Source organism: Sinohyriopsis cumingii, chromosome 1, assembly GCF_028554795.1.
Source record: "Sinohyriopsis cumingii isolate HCF-2022 chromosome 1, ASM2855479v2, whole genome shotgun sequence".
NCBI lineage: Eukaryota > Metazoa > Mollusca > Bivalvia > Unionida > Unionidae > Sinohyriopsis > Sinohyriopsis cumingii.
In genome coordinates this window covers 192,618,211-192,636,719 of record NC_142961.1, presented here as the reverse complement: position 1 = coordinate 192,636,719, position 18,509 = coordinate 192,618,211, and the positions used below count along the sequence as shown (strand labels likewise).

The window sequence follows — 18,509 nt, the reverse complement described above, 5'->3', positions numbered from 1 at the left end:
TGTTTGCAGAACTGAAGAGGAAAGGTACAAGTACCAGTAACATTTACAAAATCTTTTCTTCTTGCTGGTGTGTTGTGTAAAAGCTGGAAATGAGCTCTCACAATTTTATGTAATTTCCAATTAACAGCATCCATTGCTGTCCTGCATGCACCATGAACCTAGTGAAGTGAACAACTTGCTGCATTCAACAATGTGACACTATGTTCAGTGGCCAGAGCAGAATCAATCTTCTTATAAAAAGCCCAATTAACATTTGGCCCATCAATAGGTAATTGAATCAGATTGCTCAAAATTCAGGTTTACTGTCACAGATTCAAATGCTGAGACCATATCTGAGGCAGTACAATGACCAAGAAAGTTTGATGTTAAATACCTAGTCTTGACTGTGCCCTGATCCCAAAAACGAACATGGAAATCGATTTGTGTAGTTTGAAGGACATCATTCATGCTCTCAAAAAGCAAAACAAACTCTACACATTTTATCAGATTCTCCAAAAGAGATGTAAAATACGGAGCCAACCCAAATGCAGCCAAATTTGATGTTTTCCTGTCTGAGAGACTGAACTTTTTGGCAACATGTACTGGAATACTTTTGTTAATCCGGAATTTGATGAAAGCTGCAGTATTTATCTACTGTATGCAATGTCTAAATAATTTCTGCTTTTAGTGTATTCTTTTGCTACGTGATCTTGTAGAGATGCTGAGGTTGTAGACACTACTGAACAAGATGGTTGAGAATTCGGATTTTGTGGTAACAGTACTTTTCCTGAATCAGGCTGTTGATGCTAGAAAAGAAGAAAAAAACTGAAGTTTTTCATTTATATATCATGAAGAATATATTAAATATTATTGTATTGTCATTTAATTCTGCCTTTTTCATGCCATAATTTTTATACTGCTGGTACTTTCTATGCATTCAATGTACTGCAATGTATAGCTTGTCAGAAGAGTTTCAACACATATTCTATTTACTTTTCTAACTTGATTTAGTTTTATCATTGTTAATTTAAATGAAGCCCAACATAAAGTAATAAAAGGTACACACCTTGAATAATTATATATAAATTTGAAATTTGAAATTGGGGAGGTAAGCTTACTGTTACAGTTATGACAGTTGTTTCCCATTTAATACCCTTTTATAAATACTTAAGTCTAGGATAATAATGATGATAAAGCAAAATTATGCAAAAGTAACAACTAAAATATATATCTTAGAAAATACTAAAATAGTGAGTATTTCAGAGAATTAAACCCTTTCACAAGCTTTTATTTTTGCTCCCAGTATTTTCCCATGTTCTGGTAAATAGTCTGACCGGCTTCAAATTCAATGTGATTTCTGCAATATTAGTTTTGATGCTATAATTCAGACAGAGAGAAAGATAGATAGACAGACAGATAATGTATATTTATACTCACAGTCAAGACTTCTCAAGTCAAATGTGGAGAATATGCTCTTCTTGTTCGCTCGATGTTTTATTCCTTTTGCGTGTATTTGTAAGCCACTTTCACCCAATCTTATAATATTAAACGATTTTTTTACACAATTTACATCAGGCATAAAACACATCATCTTTTTCCAACCAAGGAATGTACTGCAGTTTGGATAGCCAACTCATTTGAAAACGTGTCTTGATTGCCATTACTGCAAGCCAGGATAAACTGGATGTGCAAGTTACTGATAGCCTGGATGAACGACAGCTGTAGCTGATTTTTGGTGCAGCTTACATTTTTATTATTATCGTGCAGCGCTGACTTTTTCATATAAAAACTTAAATTTACCTTTTTACTATTGATTCAGGTTGTCAGTAGACTTTTAAGGTTTACTTTTAATTTATAACATTTTAGGCTCTTTTTTTAAAGTTTTTAGGTTAAAATGAAATCTCAAGTCTTTTTTAGTCTTTTAGGCTCCCTATGAACCCTGGGGTGAACAAATTTTCCTGATTTTTTGGCAATGATCTTTTTTCATAGTTTTTGTTTCTATGCCATAAGTCTGTATTTTAAGGGTAATTTTCATAAGACTTATGACAAAATTGTAAGGGTTGGCAGGTCAGTTAATGGTGCAGAAGGTGTTCAATTATAAGAGATGTATATATTGATTGACTGAATCATATTGTCACTATTTACATTACTGTAGCCTTTATTTGAGACTACTTGTATACATCCTGTTTCATTAAATGAAAAATGTGCACAGAAGATGGGCAGATAAAATGTCATCAGTGTTATTAATTTCCCAGAAACAGGCAAGTTAGAAGCACTTTATATATTAAACAAGTCATCAAATAAAACAGAACTTTTTATTAAAAAAACATACTGTAAAAGATATTCTAACATTCTGAAAATATCACAGCTTACATAAGAAGTCATGTATGTACAGCTTGTCGTCAAGGCAATGTTTCCTGCTGCAGTTAAATCATTTTTCAAGAATGGCGATTGTTTTACAAGAAAAAATATTTTCAGTTCCAGATAAAACTGAATGTCTTTAAAATAACATATACTTAAGAACTTCCAACTTCATATACTTCAATTACAAAATCCATCACACATTCTTCCAATATGACCGCATACATATATTTTGATTTTTTTTGTTGTTGTAGGGTGTAACGCCATTTTTCAGCAAACGATAGGCTATACATGGCGGCCAGTATTAATGGTGGAGGAAGAACCCGGGAAAACCCCGGAAAGAACCACCGACCCACGAGAAGCTACTGGCAAGCTTTCTCACATATCCACACTAGCTGAATCCAAGACTCGAACCCACGCAGACAGAGGTGAGATGGCAGTGATCCGTAACGGAGAGCGCGTTGGACCACTCGGCCACTCGGGGCCCCTCATATTTTTTTATCTGAAAAATATCTGATTGTGTCCCTGTAAATGTTGACCCCCTCTCAGATGCTGATGTGGTACCTGTGGTGGGTGTCAAGGATGATGCCCTTCTGTGAGATGGTTATCCCTAGGACAACATAGCTATAAAGTTTTGTGGATTCCTACTCAAAAGTTCAGATGGTGATGTGGTTTAAAGACAGACAAATGGAAGGCATCACAATATGCCCAATGGTTTTATAAAAGCACAGGGAATAGGGTGTAATTTTCTTCTAATCTACACCTATATGTATCCCTATACATACAAATGTTTAACTCACATTAGAAAACTATCTTCCAGGCTGGATTACTTTTAAATGTCAAAGACTGTGGTACCATGACTGGCTTTCTTTTGCAAATCATACTAATTAATATGTTTAGATTATTCTTTTGGTATGCTTCCTTTTCAGGCTGAGTTGTGAATTCACTACATTTCTGTACCTAATTTTGTGTATTTAGTGTTTCTAAAAACCATGAATTTAATGACCAAACAATGATCCTTTTATAGAAACAAGAGGCATCTATCCCAAAGTTCACAAATTTAAGTACCAACAAAAATGTTGTCTTTCTGGCTGGCAAAACCATGAAAATTGGCACTCCAAAAAGTATCTTAATAAACAGTTTTTTAAATGAAAGGCTTGTGACAGAAATTTATTATTGTGGGCAGGACTTGTCACTGTGAGGTACTTGTCAATTTGAGAGGGACTTGACATTGTGATAGGAATTTGTCACTGTGAAAGGGACTGGTGATTGTGAGAGGAACTGGTGACTGTGAGGGACTGGTGATTGTGAGAGGGACTGGTGATTGTGAGGGACTTGTCATCATGAGACAGACTTATCCTTGTAACAGGAACTTAATGATCGTTTCCTACCTGACCAACATCAATCTCCATTGTGAACTTTCTAGCAGTAGCTCCATTTGTGGTGAATATAGCAGTGCCATTTCCGTAGGGATTTTCGTTGATGATCTTAATTGCATCATCAAGTGTCTCAGCCTCCATGCTGCACAGAACAGGACCAAAGATTTCCTCCTTGTAACATTTCATGTTTGGCTACAATGACCAAAAACACATTTATGGAGAATACATTTTGATTTATTTATGAAATATACAGAAGAATTATAACTGTTTGACCTCATGGAAACCAATATGTTTCTTTGGCAATTCTTACCTGACCATAAAAAGGTACGAGGCCTATTCACTGAAACATCAGACAAGCCTTCCCAAGTGCAACAAGTATTCCTTGAATGCACTGATGTCTAGAGGACAAAATGAATTTCCAGGACTTAAGATGTACCTTTCTTCCTTTTATCAATCTTCAATGACAATATTTTCAAATTAGCTGCTGTGACACACATATAGGATGTCAGCCTGGCACCATTTTCATTAGGACAAAGTAGACATTAACTTCTGAATGTTGAAACCATCTGAAATTCTTCAGCAGTAACATGATATTCAAATTATATGTGGTAGACATACCAGACATCAGATTGGTATCAGTTTAATTTTGGACCAAGAAGACGTCATTAGATGTCTTTGATGTCAACCCAATCTTAATATGACTATCCAGCCATATTGGACATATGAATAGCACCATATTCATATTAGGCCAGTTAAGTATCATAATAACTCTATTTTCAAGATGCCCTCCTTGGTAGCCATATTGTGGATAAATCTGCATCATTTTCATTTAGAATCAACTAGACATCATATGAACTCTTCAAATGAAAACCTCATGTCAGAATGACTTTCCATTTAATAGTAGTGACAACATGATTTTCAAGAAGGCAGCCATAGTGGCCATAATGGACATCATATCACCACCATTTTAATTTAAGACCAACAAGCATTGTATGAAGTTTTTTTAGTGAAAATCCCATGCTGATATGACTTTCTGTTTTCGAGGAGTAGCAACAGCAAGATTTCCAAAATGTCTGCCATGATAGCTATATTAGGTATCTGATGCACACCATTTCCATTTATGACCACCTAGACATCATAAGAAGTCTTCTGGTGAATACATGAAGTTGGCATGACCAGCCATCTAAGATAAGTAGCAATGACAATACTTTCCAGACTGCCATTGTGGCAGCCATATTGGAGGTCAACCTGGCACAATTTTCATTGTGACCAATCAGATATCATAAGAAGTCTTTTAGCAGAAACAGCATGCTGATATGATTATTTATTCAGGGGAAGTAGTTATAACAAGATTTTCAAACTGGATGCCTGAGTAGCTCTACTAGATTTTTAAGATAGCTACCATGCTCGATATCAAACAGGCACAAATTTCATGCAAGACCAACTCAACACCATAAAAAGACTTCTGGAGAAAACCTGGTATTATTTTAATGAGGAGCAGCAATAATAAGATTTTCAAGATGGACACAGTGGTGGCTCTATTCGATGTCTAAGCTGAAAAGTTTTCCCTTAGGACCACACAACAGTATAAGGAAACTTGAGGTAAAAAAAACCATGCTGATATGACCAATAATTCAGTATGAAGAGTAATAGCCAGATCTTCAAGATGTCTGCTAGGGTAGCCATATTTGATGTCTGTTAGGGTAGCCATATTTTATGTCTGCTAGAGTAGCCATATTTGATGTCTTCTAGGGTAGCCATATTTAATGTCTGCTAGAGTAGCCATATTTGGTGTCTGCTAGAGTAGCCATATTTGATGTCTGCTAGGGTAGCTATATTTGATGTCTGCTAGGGTAGCCATATTTTATGTCTGCTAGGGTAGCCATATCTGATGTCTGCTAGAGTGGCCATATCTGATGTCTGCTAGGGTAGCCATATTTCAGGTCTGTTAGGGTAGCCATATTTGAAGTCTGCTAGGGTAGCCATATTTGATGTCTGTACAGCATAATTTTCATTTATACCAGCTAAACTTTAAGATGAATGTGTGTTTTATGGTAATTCTCCGAGAAGTTTAGGACAGTTATAGATAACAAACTTAAGCTAGCTATGCCAAGGGACAGAAATACAATGGAAATTCCATAACATACAATGGGTGATCTCATAAGATCTTTGGTCTATGACAAGTAGAGCTAAACATGAAAACTGAAGAAAATGACATATCTGATTTTTTATCTCAGCTCATCACTTTTTTAAAGCATATTTTGAAAACTCCAAAATAATTCATGCAAAAGGTCCTAAAGATTCTATTTTCTTCAAATAAAATTTTCGATTTCAATAATGTGCATACTACCTGGATAAATGTTTTTCCATAGCATTCTTGACATAATATGATTTTAACTAGGTGGAGGTATTTCCATTTTTTACAATCAGTCCAACATATCCTTGTATCTGCATAAAGAAAAGTCTATATTCCAATATTAGGTTTATCTTACCTTGACATTGTGGATGACAGTTGGTCCAACAAAATTTCCTTTCTCATAGCCTTTAACAGCAACACCTCTTCCATCCAAGAGAATTTCTGCCCCTTCATCATTCCCAGACTGAATTAGCTCACATACCCTTTTCTTAGCTTCAGGGGATATCAAGGGCCCAACATCTGCCCCCGGCTCCTTACCTGCAATGAAAAAACATTCAACATAAATTTAAAACATGGACCTGCCTTGCAAATTCTTAAGGAGAACTTACAACACAAATTATGGCTGAGCAAAAAAAACAGATACTACCCAGTATTAGGAAGATAAGGAGACACAAATCCTATCTGGCATTATGTAGATGGGATGACAGATAGTACCTGGTATAGGTAGATGGGATGACACAGATACTTCATGGTATAGTAGATGGACTGACACAGATACCACCTGGTATAGTAGATGGGATGGCACAGATACTACCTGGTATAGTAGATGGGATGGAACAGATATTACCTGGTATAGGTAGATGGGATGGCACAGATACTACCTGGTATAGTAGATGGGCTGACACAGATACTACCTGGTATGAGGTAGATGATACAGATACTACCTTGTATAGGTAGATGGGATGGCACAGATACTACCTGGTATAGGTAGATGGGATGGCACAGATACTACCTGGTATAGGTAGATGGTGGGATGGCAAAGATACTACCTGGTATAGGTAGATGGGCTGACACAGATACTACCTGGTATAGGTAGATGGGCTGACACAAATACTAACTGGTATAGTAGATGGGATGGCATAGATACTACCTGGTATATTATATGGGCTGACACAGATACTACCTGGTATAGGTAGATGGGATGGCACAGATACTACCTGGTATTGGTAGATGGGCTGACACAGATACTTCCTGGTATAGTAGATGGGATGGCACAGATACTACTTGGTATAGGTAGATGGGATGGCACAGATACTACTTGGTATAGGTAGATGGGATGGCACATATTACCTGGTATAGGTAGATGGGATGACACAGATACTACCTGGTATAGGTAGATGGGATGGCACAGATACTACTTGGTATAGGTAGATGGGATGACACAGATACTACCTGGTATAGGTAGATGGGATGACACAGATACTACCTGGTATAGGTAGATGGGATGACACAGATACTACCTGGTATAGTAGATGGGATGGCACAGCTACTATCTGGTATAGGTAGATGGGATGGCACAAATATTAGCCAGTTTTATGAAGGTGGGGAGACTGATACTACACTGCATTAGGTAGATGGGAAGATACAGATACAACCAGGTATTAGGTGGATGGAATTACAAAGATAATACCCGGTATTAGGTTGATGGGATAACCAAGATATCACCTGGTATAGGTAGATGGGATGTCAGAGATATTAGCTCGTTTTATGAAGGTGGTGAGACTCATACTACACTGTATTAAGTAGATGGGGAGATACAGATACAACCAGGTGTAAGGTGGATGGGATTACACAGATAATACACAGTATTAGGTTGATGGGGAGACAGATACAACCAGGTGTAAGGTGGATGGAATTACACAGATAATACACAGTATTAGGTAGATGGGGAGATACAGATACAACCAGGTGTAAGGTGGATGGGATTACACAGATAATACACAGTATTAGGTTGATGGGGAGACACAGATACAACCAGGTGTAAGGTGGATGGGATTACACAGATAATACACAGTATTAGGTAGATGGGGAGATACAGATACAACCAGGTGTAAAGTGGATGGGATTACACAGATAATACCCAGTATTAGGTTGATGGGGAGACACAGATACAACCATGTGTAAGGTGGATGGGATTACACAGATAATACACAGTATTAGGTAGATGGGGAGATACAGATACAACCAGGTGTAAGGTGGATGGAATTACACAGATAATACCCCGTATTAGGTAGATGGGGAGACACAGATAATACCCGGTATTAGGTAGATGGGGAGATACAGATACAACCAGGTGTAAGGTGGATGGAATTATACAGATAATACACAGTATTAGGTTGACGGGGAGACACAAATACAACCAGGTGTAAGGTGGATGGGATTACACAGATAATACCCGGTATTAGGTTGATGGGGAGACACAGATACAACCGGGTGTAAGGTGGATGGGATTACACAGATAATAGACAGTATCAGGTAGATAGGGAGATACAGATACAACCAGGTGTAAGGTGGATGGAATTACACAGATAATACCCGGTATTAGGTTGATGGGGAGATACAGATACAACCAGGTGTAAGGTGGATGGGATTACACAGATAATACACAGTATTAAGTAGATGGGGAGATACAGATACAACCAGGTGTAAGGTGGATGGGATTACACAGATAATACACAGTATTAGGTTGATGGGGAGACACAGATACTACCCTGTATTAGGTAGATGTTTGACACCAATATTATTTGGTATTAGGTAGACAAAGAGGAGACAGATACTACCCGGTATTGGGTAGATGTGATAACACAGATACTACCTGATTATAGACAGAAGGAGAGTCACTGATACTACCTGGTAGTAGGTAAATGAGATGACACAGATACTACCCAGTCTCAGTTAGATGGGGAGACTCAGTTAACTACATGGCATTAGGTAGATTGGGAGACACTGATACTAGTTGGTATTAGGAAGATGGGAAGACAAAGATACTACCCGGTATTAGCAGCCCTGCCAACCCTGATGAGACTGTCTCCGTAAGGCAGTTGATCTTTTTCTCCACAAGTTTGACCAGTTTTCAGTAAGGTGTAACAAAATATCATACACTGCTACTGTAAAGCTGGAAAAAGCATTTAAAAGTTCAGTATTCACAAGAGTCTGAATATTCCCTTTTATTGTGTGTTGATTATTAACATATTTTTAAGAGGCTTATTTTCCCTTTTGTCTTCAACTTGCACTGCTTGCTCAATGCCATTTAAAAAAATTATGCAATCAACAGTTTGATCATGTAGATGCATTGCATGAAAAAAAGATGTGCACTTGAAAGCAGCTGATGTACTGCTGTAAAGTTCGTCTGGTTCCCTGACTTATTCCACTAATTCTAATATGAAACCTGGATCCAAATCAAATACAGATGAACCAATTATCCAGATTATTCGGCAACAATCATATTTCTATTATTTTTGCTTTTAAGACAAGTTTATATCTTAAGGGTCATTTTCATAAGACTTGTGGCAAAAATTTTAAGGGTTGACAGGTCTGCATTAGGCAGAAGAGACACATACTACCCAGTATTAAGGGTCATTTTCATAAGACTTATGGCAAAAATTGTCAGGGTTGACAGGTCTGCATTAGGTGGAAGAGACACATACTACCCTGTATTAAGGGTCATTTTCATAAGACTTATGGCAACAATTGTAAGGGTTGACAGGTCTGCATTATGTAGAAGACACATACTACCCAGTATTAAGGGTCATTTTCATAAGAATAATGGCAAAAAATTTAAGGGTTGAAAGGTCTGTATTAGGTAGAGGAGACACATACTACCCAGTATTAAGTTGATGGAGAGATGATATTACTAACTAGGGAGGCACGGATGCTGTACTTAATAAATTATTGCAAGATTCCAATGAGGAACTGTCATCATCATCATCTACATCTACTATGGCACTCACTTGTAAGTAGAATTGATTTAACATAGAGAATGGCATTCTGATGGAGACAAAATCTGACAGATTTTCTCTATCACTGCTGTCAACTTAATTTTTTCTCTTCCATTGTTAGACAGGCATGTTCTGCCATTTCTATTTCATCACCTTCTTGAGGGCAAATGATAATGAAGTATCATCAGCATGCATCATCATTTTGCCCATTGGATCTACTGCTAGTAGTGATGTCATGATGGAATGCCAATCTGGTGCAACGGGTTTGGCTGGTCAGATAGCTATACGAGTAATGCTAGTTTGTTTTCATAAGGATGGTCAGTCAAATTGATTGGATGGTTGGGTACACAGCTTGTCCACATGGCTGGACTAGACAGTCTGTAGTCAGACTTGCACGACAAAGATGATAATTGCCTTGCGGTCCCATACTTGCCAACCCTAATGAGAAATCTGATGTCTAATAAAACTAATTGTGTCCCTTCCTGCTTTTATTCAAAAGAAGCTGAATATTACTTTTTATTCTTCTGATCTGATATTAGCGGTTTTTAAAAGGCCTATTTTGCTTTTTGTCTAAAGGAAAGTTAGTCTGGTTCCCTGACTAACTCCACTAAATCTAATATGAAACCCAGATCCAAATTAAACACGGCTGAACTGATTATCTTTATTTTAAAATCTTATTTCTGTAGGGTTTTTTTTCATTCTGTAAGTCCATATTGTAAGGGTCAATTTTGTAAGACTTACTGCAAAATCATATTGGTTGGCAGGTCTGCAGTCCAGCCAACTGGTACAATATGTGTCATTTGTCTATAGTATTGGCATGCACCATCTATTTATACTATATTGGTCAAAAAGCAAATCTTTATGACAGACTTGTTTTCTTAATATTTTCATGCATGGAAGGGGTACAAGATTGCAAGCCCTCATGCCTCACTCACGTGGTCCTATTTGTTCTCGAGTCTTAATGCCTCATTGGATGAGATGTAGGTTTAATCCCAGAACAACATTTCTCCTTGTCAACATACTGACATCAAAACTTTAAAAGTCATACCAATCACATGCAATTCCAAGGTCTGTGCTGTCAATTGTATTGATGGATACAGCATTTTCTGGTACTGTTTTTGTGTCTGCATTATAGGGTGCAGATAGGCATCTCAACACCACCCATGAGATTAATGAACCATTCAACTATATTCACAGATTCTGGCACTATTCTGCATTGTCATGGAGGTGGTGGGGATGTAGTGGGTATCTCAACAACACTCATGAGACTAGTCAATGATTCAACTTCATTCACAGATACTGTATGTTTTGGTGCTTTTCTGTGTTTGAATGGTATCTTGATATCCTCCATCCCCCATGCCTTAAACTGTTTAAACATAGTGCCCATGGATGTCATCAATGTAATGAAGAAGAGGAACAAACAAGTGCATACAACAAATATACATAAAATGAACCAATGTAGACCATATTATCAAAACACCTTAATCAGTAATGCTCCCAAAATGTTTCTGGTGAAATTGAATTCTTAATAAATGATACAATAATTTAAAATACATGAATTAATTCACCATAATTGACAAAAATATTGTATGCACCATATGAAACAACATTCAGACTTACTATACTACTGAAAAATAAATGATTTTGACTTTAAAATTTAAGAGTATATAGATCTATGGACAATGACAATATCTTTACCACATGACAGTAAAAGAAAAAAACTGGTACATAAGGGTGGCCATCTAGCAGGTAGCAAGGGGAGTTTACCTGTTAAGAGTTTCTTCCCTTTGTCTACATAAATACATAGCCAGAAATGTTTTGTTTTTTTTGTATTTCCAGGAAGGCTGGATCAGGAGGGTTTATTTTTTGTGACGGCTGCAGATCAGCATTATTTGTATAAACTTGCAGGCCATCAAAACTAAAGAGCTTTTTGAAATAATAATATAATGAATACAAGATTTCATCATTCACTTGATCAAATTAGTATCTACACATTGTAATTCTGTACCAGCATTGACTTTGAGTTTCTTGGCTTTCTCAATTAGGTCTGGGATCCATTTTTTTGCCTCTCCAACAAACACAGCTGTAGACAATGCCATGCACCTCTGTCCTGCTGCTCCAAATGCTGCACCCACCAACTGAAAAATACACAACATTCATCACAGACTGATTAAATTCTTGAACCGGGTTCTGCTAAATATGGTATTTCACCTGTGGACCACTATGTGTGTATGACCTGTAGAAAATTAAAATTGTGTCTCACCTGTGAATCAGTGTGTATGAATGACCTGTGGAAACTGAACATGGTGTCTCATCTGTGGAACCAATGTGTATGACCTGCATGAACTTAAATAGTATCTCACATGTGGACCACTGTGTGCATGTGACCAGCACAAAGGTAACGTGGTATATCACCAGTGGACCACTGTGTTTGGATGACATGCACAAACTTAACATGGTAACTCACCTGTAGACTACTGTGTGTGTGATCTGCACCAACTTAACATGGCATCTCATCTGTGTACAACTGTGTGTGTGTGATCTGCACAAACTTAACATGGTATCTCAACTGTGTACAACTGTGTGTGTGTAATCTGCACAAACTGAACAAAGTATCTCATCTGTGGATCACTTTGGGTGTATAACCTGCATAAACATAACGTGGTATCTCACCTGTAGACCAGAGTGTTGTTGACCTACACAAACTAAATATGGCATCTCCTGCAGATAAACTGTGTGTGTATAATCTGCACAAACTTAATAAACTCATCCCAGATCAGAAAAGGCCTATCTACACATTTTAACAAACAGGATGAAAAATATAATCTCTAGATAGGTAATAATCTTAGCCAATCAGATAAAGAAGTGCCTAATTAATGCGCATGGATCTCATTTATTAAAGAACCAAAGTATGCACGTATATGATTTAATGGCACGTCAAAGTAATTTTTATTATTGAGTCAATTAAAAATTTGATCTTAAACATGTAAGATAAAAAAATTACATAAAATTTAGGAAGATAAACTCTCCCAAATAAACAGGAACATTTAGTAGTACAAGAAAAAAAGTAAAGATATTCAAATTCCACAATAGGTGTATAAAAAAAAAGATATTGATTAAAAATTGCCTAAATTTCAACTAGAGGGATCTGAATGGCACATTATACACCTGCCTATGTTTAATAGTCCCCTATCTAGGCACCAGTAGGGTATGGTTGACTCTGAGATTACTAAAAACATTTCAGTCATATCACTATGTTGTATGCAGTGTGGCAGTTTATAGTCATGTCTAGCACTGGGTCATTATGCCGCAGACATATAGCATGATGTCACACCCAGCCACATTATCCTGACACCAGGCTGACCAGTCCTAACACTAACCTCTTAGTGCTGAGCGCCTGGAGAGGCAGTTGTTAGTACTATTTTTATGAATCATTGTACCATTTTTATAATTCTGTGCTATGGCTCAGTTGAGGTTAGAACCCGCAATCTCCCGTATTTGAGGCAGATGCCCTAACTATTAGGTCACCAGAGTGGTCCATTCTGCCAATATGTAAATTTGCAGCTGATTCGATGGCATTGGTTAAAGTTTGTTGAGCAGATCTGTTAAAGACCTGGGCTGTTCTAGAGACCAACTCCCATGCATGTACCATGGAATTCGGAGTAAGAGGTGATGAGTTCTATTCTGCCTGTTGGAAGACAGCTATCAATACCAAGTCCAACAAAGAGCCCATGACAACTACATTGTGGACCAAATGTTCAGTGTCAATGAAAGATGTTTGACTGATATGAATAGAGGATGGTATTGTCATTCCCAAAGCTGCAATGTCCTGGTCAACTAGTGGTGTTTCCAAATGAAAGGTTGGTGTATGGCAATAGTAGAATTGCCGACAAAGACTTAATGAAACGTGTTTTGTGAAAAAAGACATGGTTATTGCTGGGGTCTTGTAACTGATGTTAAACAATTCAAAATGCCTGAGAATCTGCCATACTGCAGAAGTAACTTGCTGCTGGATTCTACCTTTCATGACAAGATCAACAGACGCTGGATCCCTGGTTCAGGAGGCTGATAATGTAGGAAGAGGAGGGAAGAATTCCAGAGGCAAAAGACAGAAAACTTCTTCAATTTAAGCTCTGAAGGCCGAGTCTTCTTGCAACATGGTGAAATCAAGAAGTGAAAAAGGAGCCTGAGAGCAAGCATCATTGGCTTTGCTTACATGAGGTGAGGCAGTTGCCTGATTATAGGAGCTGGCGAAGAGTATCAAGGTCTGCTCCTGCGGGTATGACTGGTCTCCATAGTTGCCAGTATATGCCAGGTTCAATTGACTGGACAACAGATTGTTTTCTGGAAACTTCCTCTGTTCAGGTCTTTGTCCCTGGGGATCCTTTGTTGTAGGTCTGGGCCAGTCAAAATGGAAATAAAGCAATGTTTGAAGGGAGGATGTCATCTGAGACAATGCTGGGATGGGTTATGCAATGTTTGATTGATGTGACCAGTAGAACAAAAGGATACTTGCTTTTGTTCGTTCATGTGATGTTTAACATCAAAAAGCTGTAAAGTGGGACCCTGTGGAGGTAAGGCCTAAACGTATCACCAGCAATGGTGGTGACATAGGTGCCTGGGCCTTTTCTGATGGTGAAGAATTCTGGCATTTTGTAACTAAAGAACGCTTTGTTGATTTATCTCCCTTCTCCACCAAACATTCCTGCACTGAGGATATGTCAGAAGGTAGGCTTATAGTCTCTTCATCCTTAGTCGTGCATTTCTGCACTTTGCCCACAGTCTAATCTGTAAGACAAATGGAGTAGAATGTATAAACCTGTTGTAGCTCTGCACCTATATCTTCTTACTGAACACAAAGTTGGTGCAGAGCAATGCCTTATAGCATTACCAGGAAACAATTTAATAAAGCTATGAAGTTGTCCATGTAAAAACCAAAATAATTCAACATACTAGCCGTAAGAGGTTCAAAGACAACCTGTACAGGTAAATGCAATGAAACATGGCATCCAGATACTAAATGTATTAGCAGAGAAAACTCACCTGTATGTAGCCAGTCTTTGTGGAATTATACATATATTAAAAGTTTTCTATAGGTCTCTGGGACTTGCACACTAACATAAATTAAAAGTACAGCCCAAACGTATTTGTGAAGTCACATAGGCTACTTTTGCAAGTACCTAAATACAATTAAATAGACAAAGAAGACAAAGTGTGGCAAAAATTCCCAAGGCAACTTTGTCAATGTAGAAAGAAAGAAAAGGTGGAAATATAGATGGAGTGTATTTTCCTTGTGAAGTGAGAACTCCAACTTGTATCAACATTGATTATGGCTTTTGCAAGTTCTCTAGTGGTAAGACCATACTTCTTTGCATGAGCAGAAGTAGGAACTGAGATATTTAAGGGTTTTGCTACCAACCCTTATATCAGGAGGAGATCAATGCCCAACCTCCACACAAGTGGGCAGACAACTTTTAGCTTTTCTTTAGCTAAACTTTCTATCTGGGAGGGCTGGATTTGCAAGGTATTAGTAGTTTTTTCTAATGTATTATGATTGTGTAATGTATTTAAAGAAATACTTTCTCTATATAGGCGATGCTTTATTGATGACAGATATGTTCCTGAAGTTATGGAGTAAATTGAAATTAGTGTAAATCAAACGTAATGAAAACGCATGTACATGAGCTGCACATGAGTCAGAACACACTGTGCCAGCAATGCTGTAAAAATGAACAAAGTGGCACAAATTGAAAGCTACTTCTTTATAAATGGCCTTAAAATTAAAGCACATAAATCAAATTGGCATAAACCGAGCTTCTACTAATACAAGTCAAGAGATCAAGAAACAAAGGTCAAAATCAACAAAATCTCACCTGGTTTAGTGTCGTCTCTTTGTTTGCATCTGGCATTATGACTCCATGGTTTTTGGCACCCTGAAAAAATTTATTGTAAAAGTCTAACTGTTCTCATAGAATCAAACAAATTTATCCATGTTACAATCTACCCCCTTTCAATGGACAATGAATTCCAACTAGTAGATATGTCAACAGGTCCTTAATAATAGGAAAAATGAAACTTTATTTCGTTTTCAATAAATAAATCAATTATAATTAAGATTTTTTTGCAATGAAAATTAGTAAATACTGGGCTTTGTATTTACAGGACTCATGAAGCCAATAAGTATACAAATTTATAACACACCACATAAATGGCTGCAGCAAAGCAAAGGTCATTCACACATAAATCCCATCAGTAATGCTTACAATGACAGAATAATGTATCTTAAGAAATAAACAATTTATCCTATTTTAAGCATCATTTACAAATATTGTCAAAGCACACAAGGAAGCATAAATACACAATTCCATTCTGGTGTTATGAACTAATAACTTGTAATTTACGGCAACACTATGAAATTTGTATCAATCAAAATGCTTGTTACAAAGGCTTGGTAAAAACTTGTAATTATTTTTATTCTGTAGGCATGCTCCATCCATAATATTAGCTCATTAGCACTGTTTATAATGAATAATTTGTTACGTCAGATCTGAAATCTCAATCATTATTATGATCCATGAACAAAATAAAATTTATCACATTTTACCCAAAGATTGATGGGAAAAGATTTGTCAATTTATTACACAATCAATAAAAGAAAAACAAGCTTAAACCAATTCAAATTAAAACTCAGTACAAAAAGCAAGCAAAACATTGCACTGTGTAAACATTCTTTTTGTGCTGATTTAATTTTCCCTCATTTGAAGTGACCACAAAAATAAAAATAAATTTATAATGACAGTTGATAACAGCATCATTAAAGTAGGAAAACTGCAAATTAAGCAATGTACAGCTCTGAAAAGAAGAAAACAAATATTTAAAGCTGTAAAACTATGAAAATATCAATGAGCATTTTCTAATAGACATTAGTTTAAAATATTTCTTCCTCCATGTTGCACCTTGGTCAAGCTGAGAGGGGAACATTTTATATAACTCTGTCCCCATGTAATGATTAAGATACAAAGATTTTGTACACCCAAGTCAAGATGAGAAGGGGACAGTTTATGTACCTCTGTCCCCATTTAATGATTAAAAACAATGGGGATTTTTGTCACCTGCAGTTTGGGGTGATAAAATGTCCTTTGGACTCAGTCAAGATGGAACATTGACTTACCATATTTGACTGTACCCTCTTGCCACTCTTTGATCCCCGCTCATATATATATTGTCCCTGAGAAAAAAAAATTGAAAATTCACCTCTCAGTGTTTTGCCAACAGTTTCAAACCTTTTGATAACAAACAAGTAATAATGTAATAATGATTTCTTACATTTTCATACATTAGATAATTTTAGCATCAATACAACCTGATTGGAAATGTGTTCCGTGTTTTCTCCGGGATGTGCCCTTGTGCCTTTTTTGCTCATTATATCTTAACATCATCAACATGTAGTAAAAAGGAAGGAAAAAGAGCCCCACAAAAACAATCATCTATATCATCTGCAAGCTTTTGATCTTTAGCTTGCGTCCCAAAAAGGAAAGCAATAGAGTAGCAGCAGGTAATGTAGCATTACTGCTATTAAAATGTGTCTTTCCTGCAGCATTCACCACTTCTTAAAAATAGACTCATCCAACACCCCTGTATGCATCTGGATGAGGCTACTCAATTACCAAAAGGTATGTTCAATTGTTCATTCTGAATGGATACAATAGTCTTTGAACTGAGAAAAAGGATTAATTTTAAAATTTAAAATATTTAAAAGTCTTGCACTTTCATTCAATTTTGTCAACATGCTGCTTTCATTTAGTCAGATCTAAACTGGGCTACAGAGAAAACTAAACGACATGTGTAAATGAAATATTTCATAACCCATAAGATTATTTTTTATTGAAATTACATGAAATTTTCACTATAATGGATAATGTCCTTTGAATAAAACAAATAATGGATTAAAAATATTAAGAAATAATATAATAAAATGAAATTTTCCAAAGAAAAGTATTGGATTGACAGAAAATGTTCTGCTAATTAGTAGACCTGATTATGTTTTGTTGATTCATCAATTATACAATAATGTTAAAAGTATTTAGAAACATGTCAGTACTCACTGCTTGGTCTGAGCCCACAAAGGAGATTGCCTTGATTTCAGGATGGTCACAAATGAAATTTACAGCTAAAAAACAACACCAATATTACATTCATGAAAATTGTTTCAGTCATATGTGATGTAACTTAAGTTGAGTTGACAAGGAATAACTTGCTGAATCTAAATAGAAAATTATCGAAAATATCATTAACTGTTCTAGAGATACAGGTTATAAAATGATTTTAAAAAACCTATATATTCAATTTTGACACCATGCAGTCATTTCAATCTTCATATAAAAATAGTATGGACATAAACTTTGAAAAAAATCTAAAATGTTTTGCAGAGAATAATATACTGTATTTACCATATATACTGGGACAAGATAAAATAATTTTTTTTCCTCGCCCAGAACTTAAGGTGAAACTTATTCACCTAGGTCATATTTCCCAAGACTTAAGAAATGCAATAAATTTGTGTTTAATTGGTGAACCCCCCCCCCCCGCACGTTGCAATACTATATATATATAAACAAAATGCTTATTTGATAATAAAATGAAAGAAACTAACCT

The 18,509-nt window shown here is 36.5% G+C and overlaps 1 protein-coding gene across 1 annotated transcript in view; it reads right to left on the bottom strand.

Moving 5' to 3' along the window:
• The window catches only part of LOC149808598 (methylmalonate-semialdehyde/malonate-semialdehyde dehydrogenase [acylating], mitochondrial-like), a 44,013-nt gene that overhangs the window by 9,940 nt on the left and 15,564 nt on the right, over positions 1 to 18,509 (bottom strand). Inside the window, exons 8-13 of the mRNA XM_089979766.1 lie at positions 17,960 to 18,024; positions 17,026 to 17,082; positions 15,728 to 15,787; positions 11,863 to 11,992; positions 6,212 to 6,393; positions 3,732 to 3,911 (exon numbers count right to left, since the gene is read on the bottom strand). Coding sequence (XP_089835892.1) covers positions 3,732 to 3,911; positions 6,212 to 6,393; positions 11,863 to 11,992; positions 15,728 to 15,787; positions 17,026 to 17,082; positions 17,960 to 18,024 — 674 coding nt within the window. The remainder of the gene's footprint in view (positions 1 to 3,731; positions 3,912 to 6,211; positions 6,394 to 11,862; positions 11,993 to 15,727; positions 15,788 to 17,025; positions 17,083 to 17,959; positions 18,025 to 18,509) is intronic.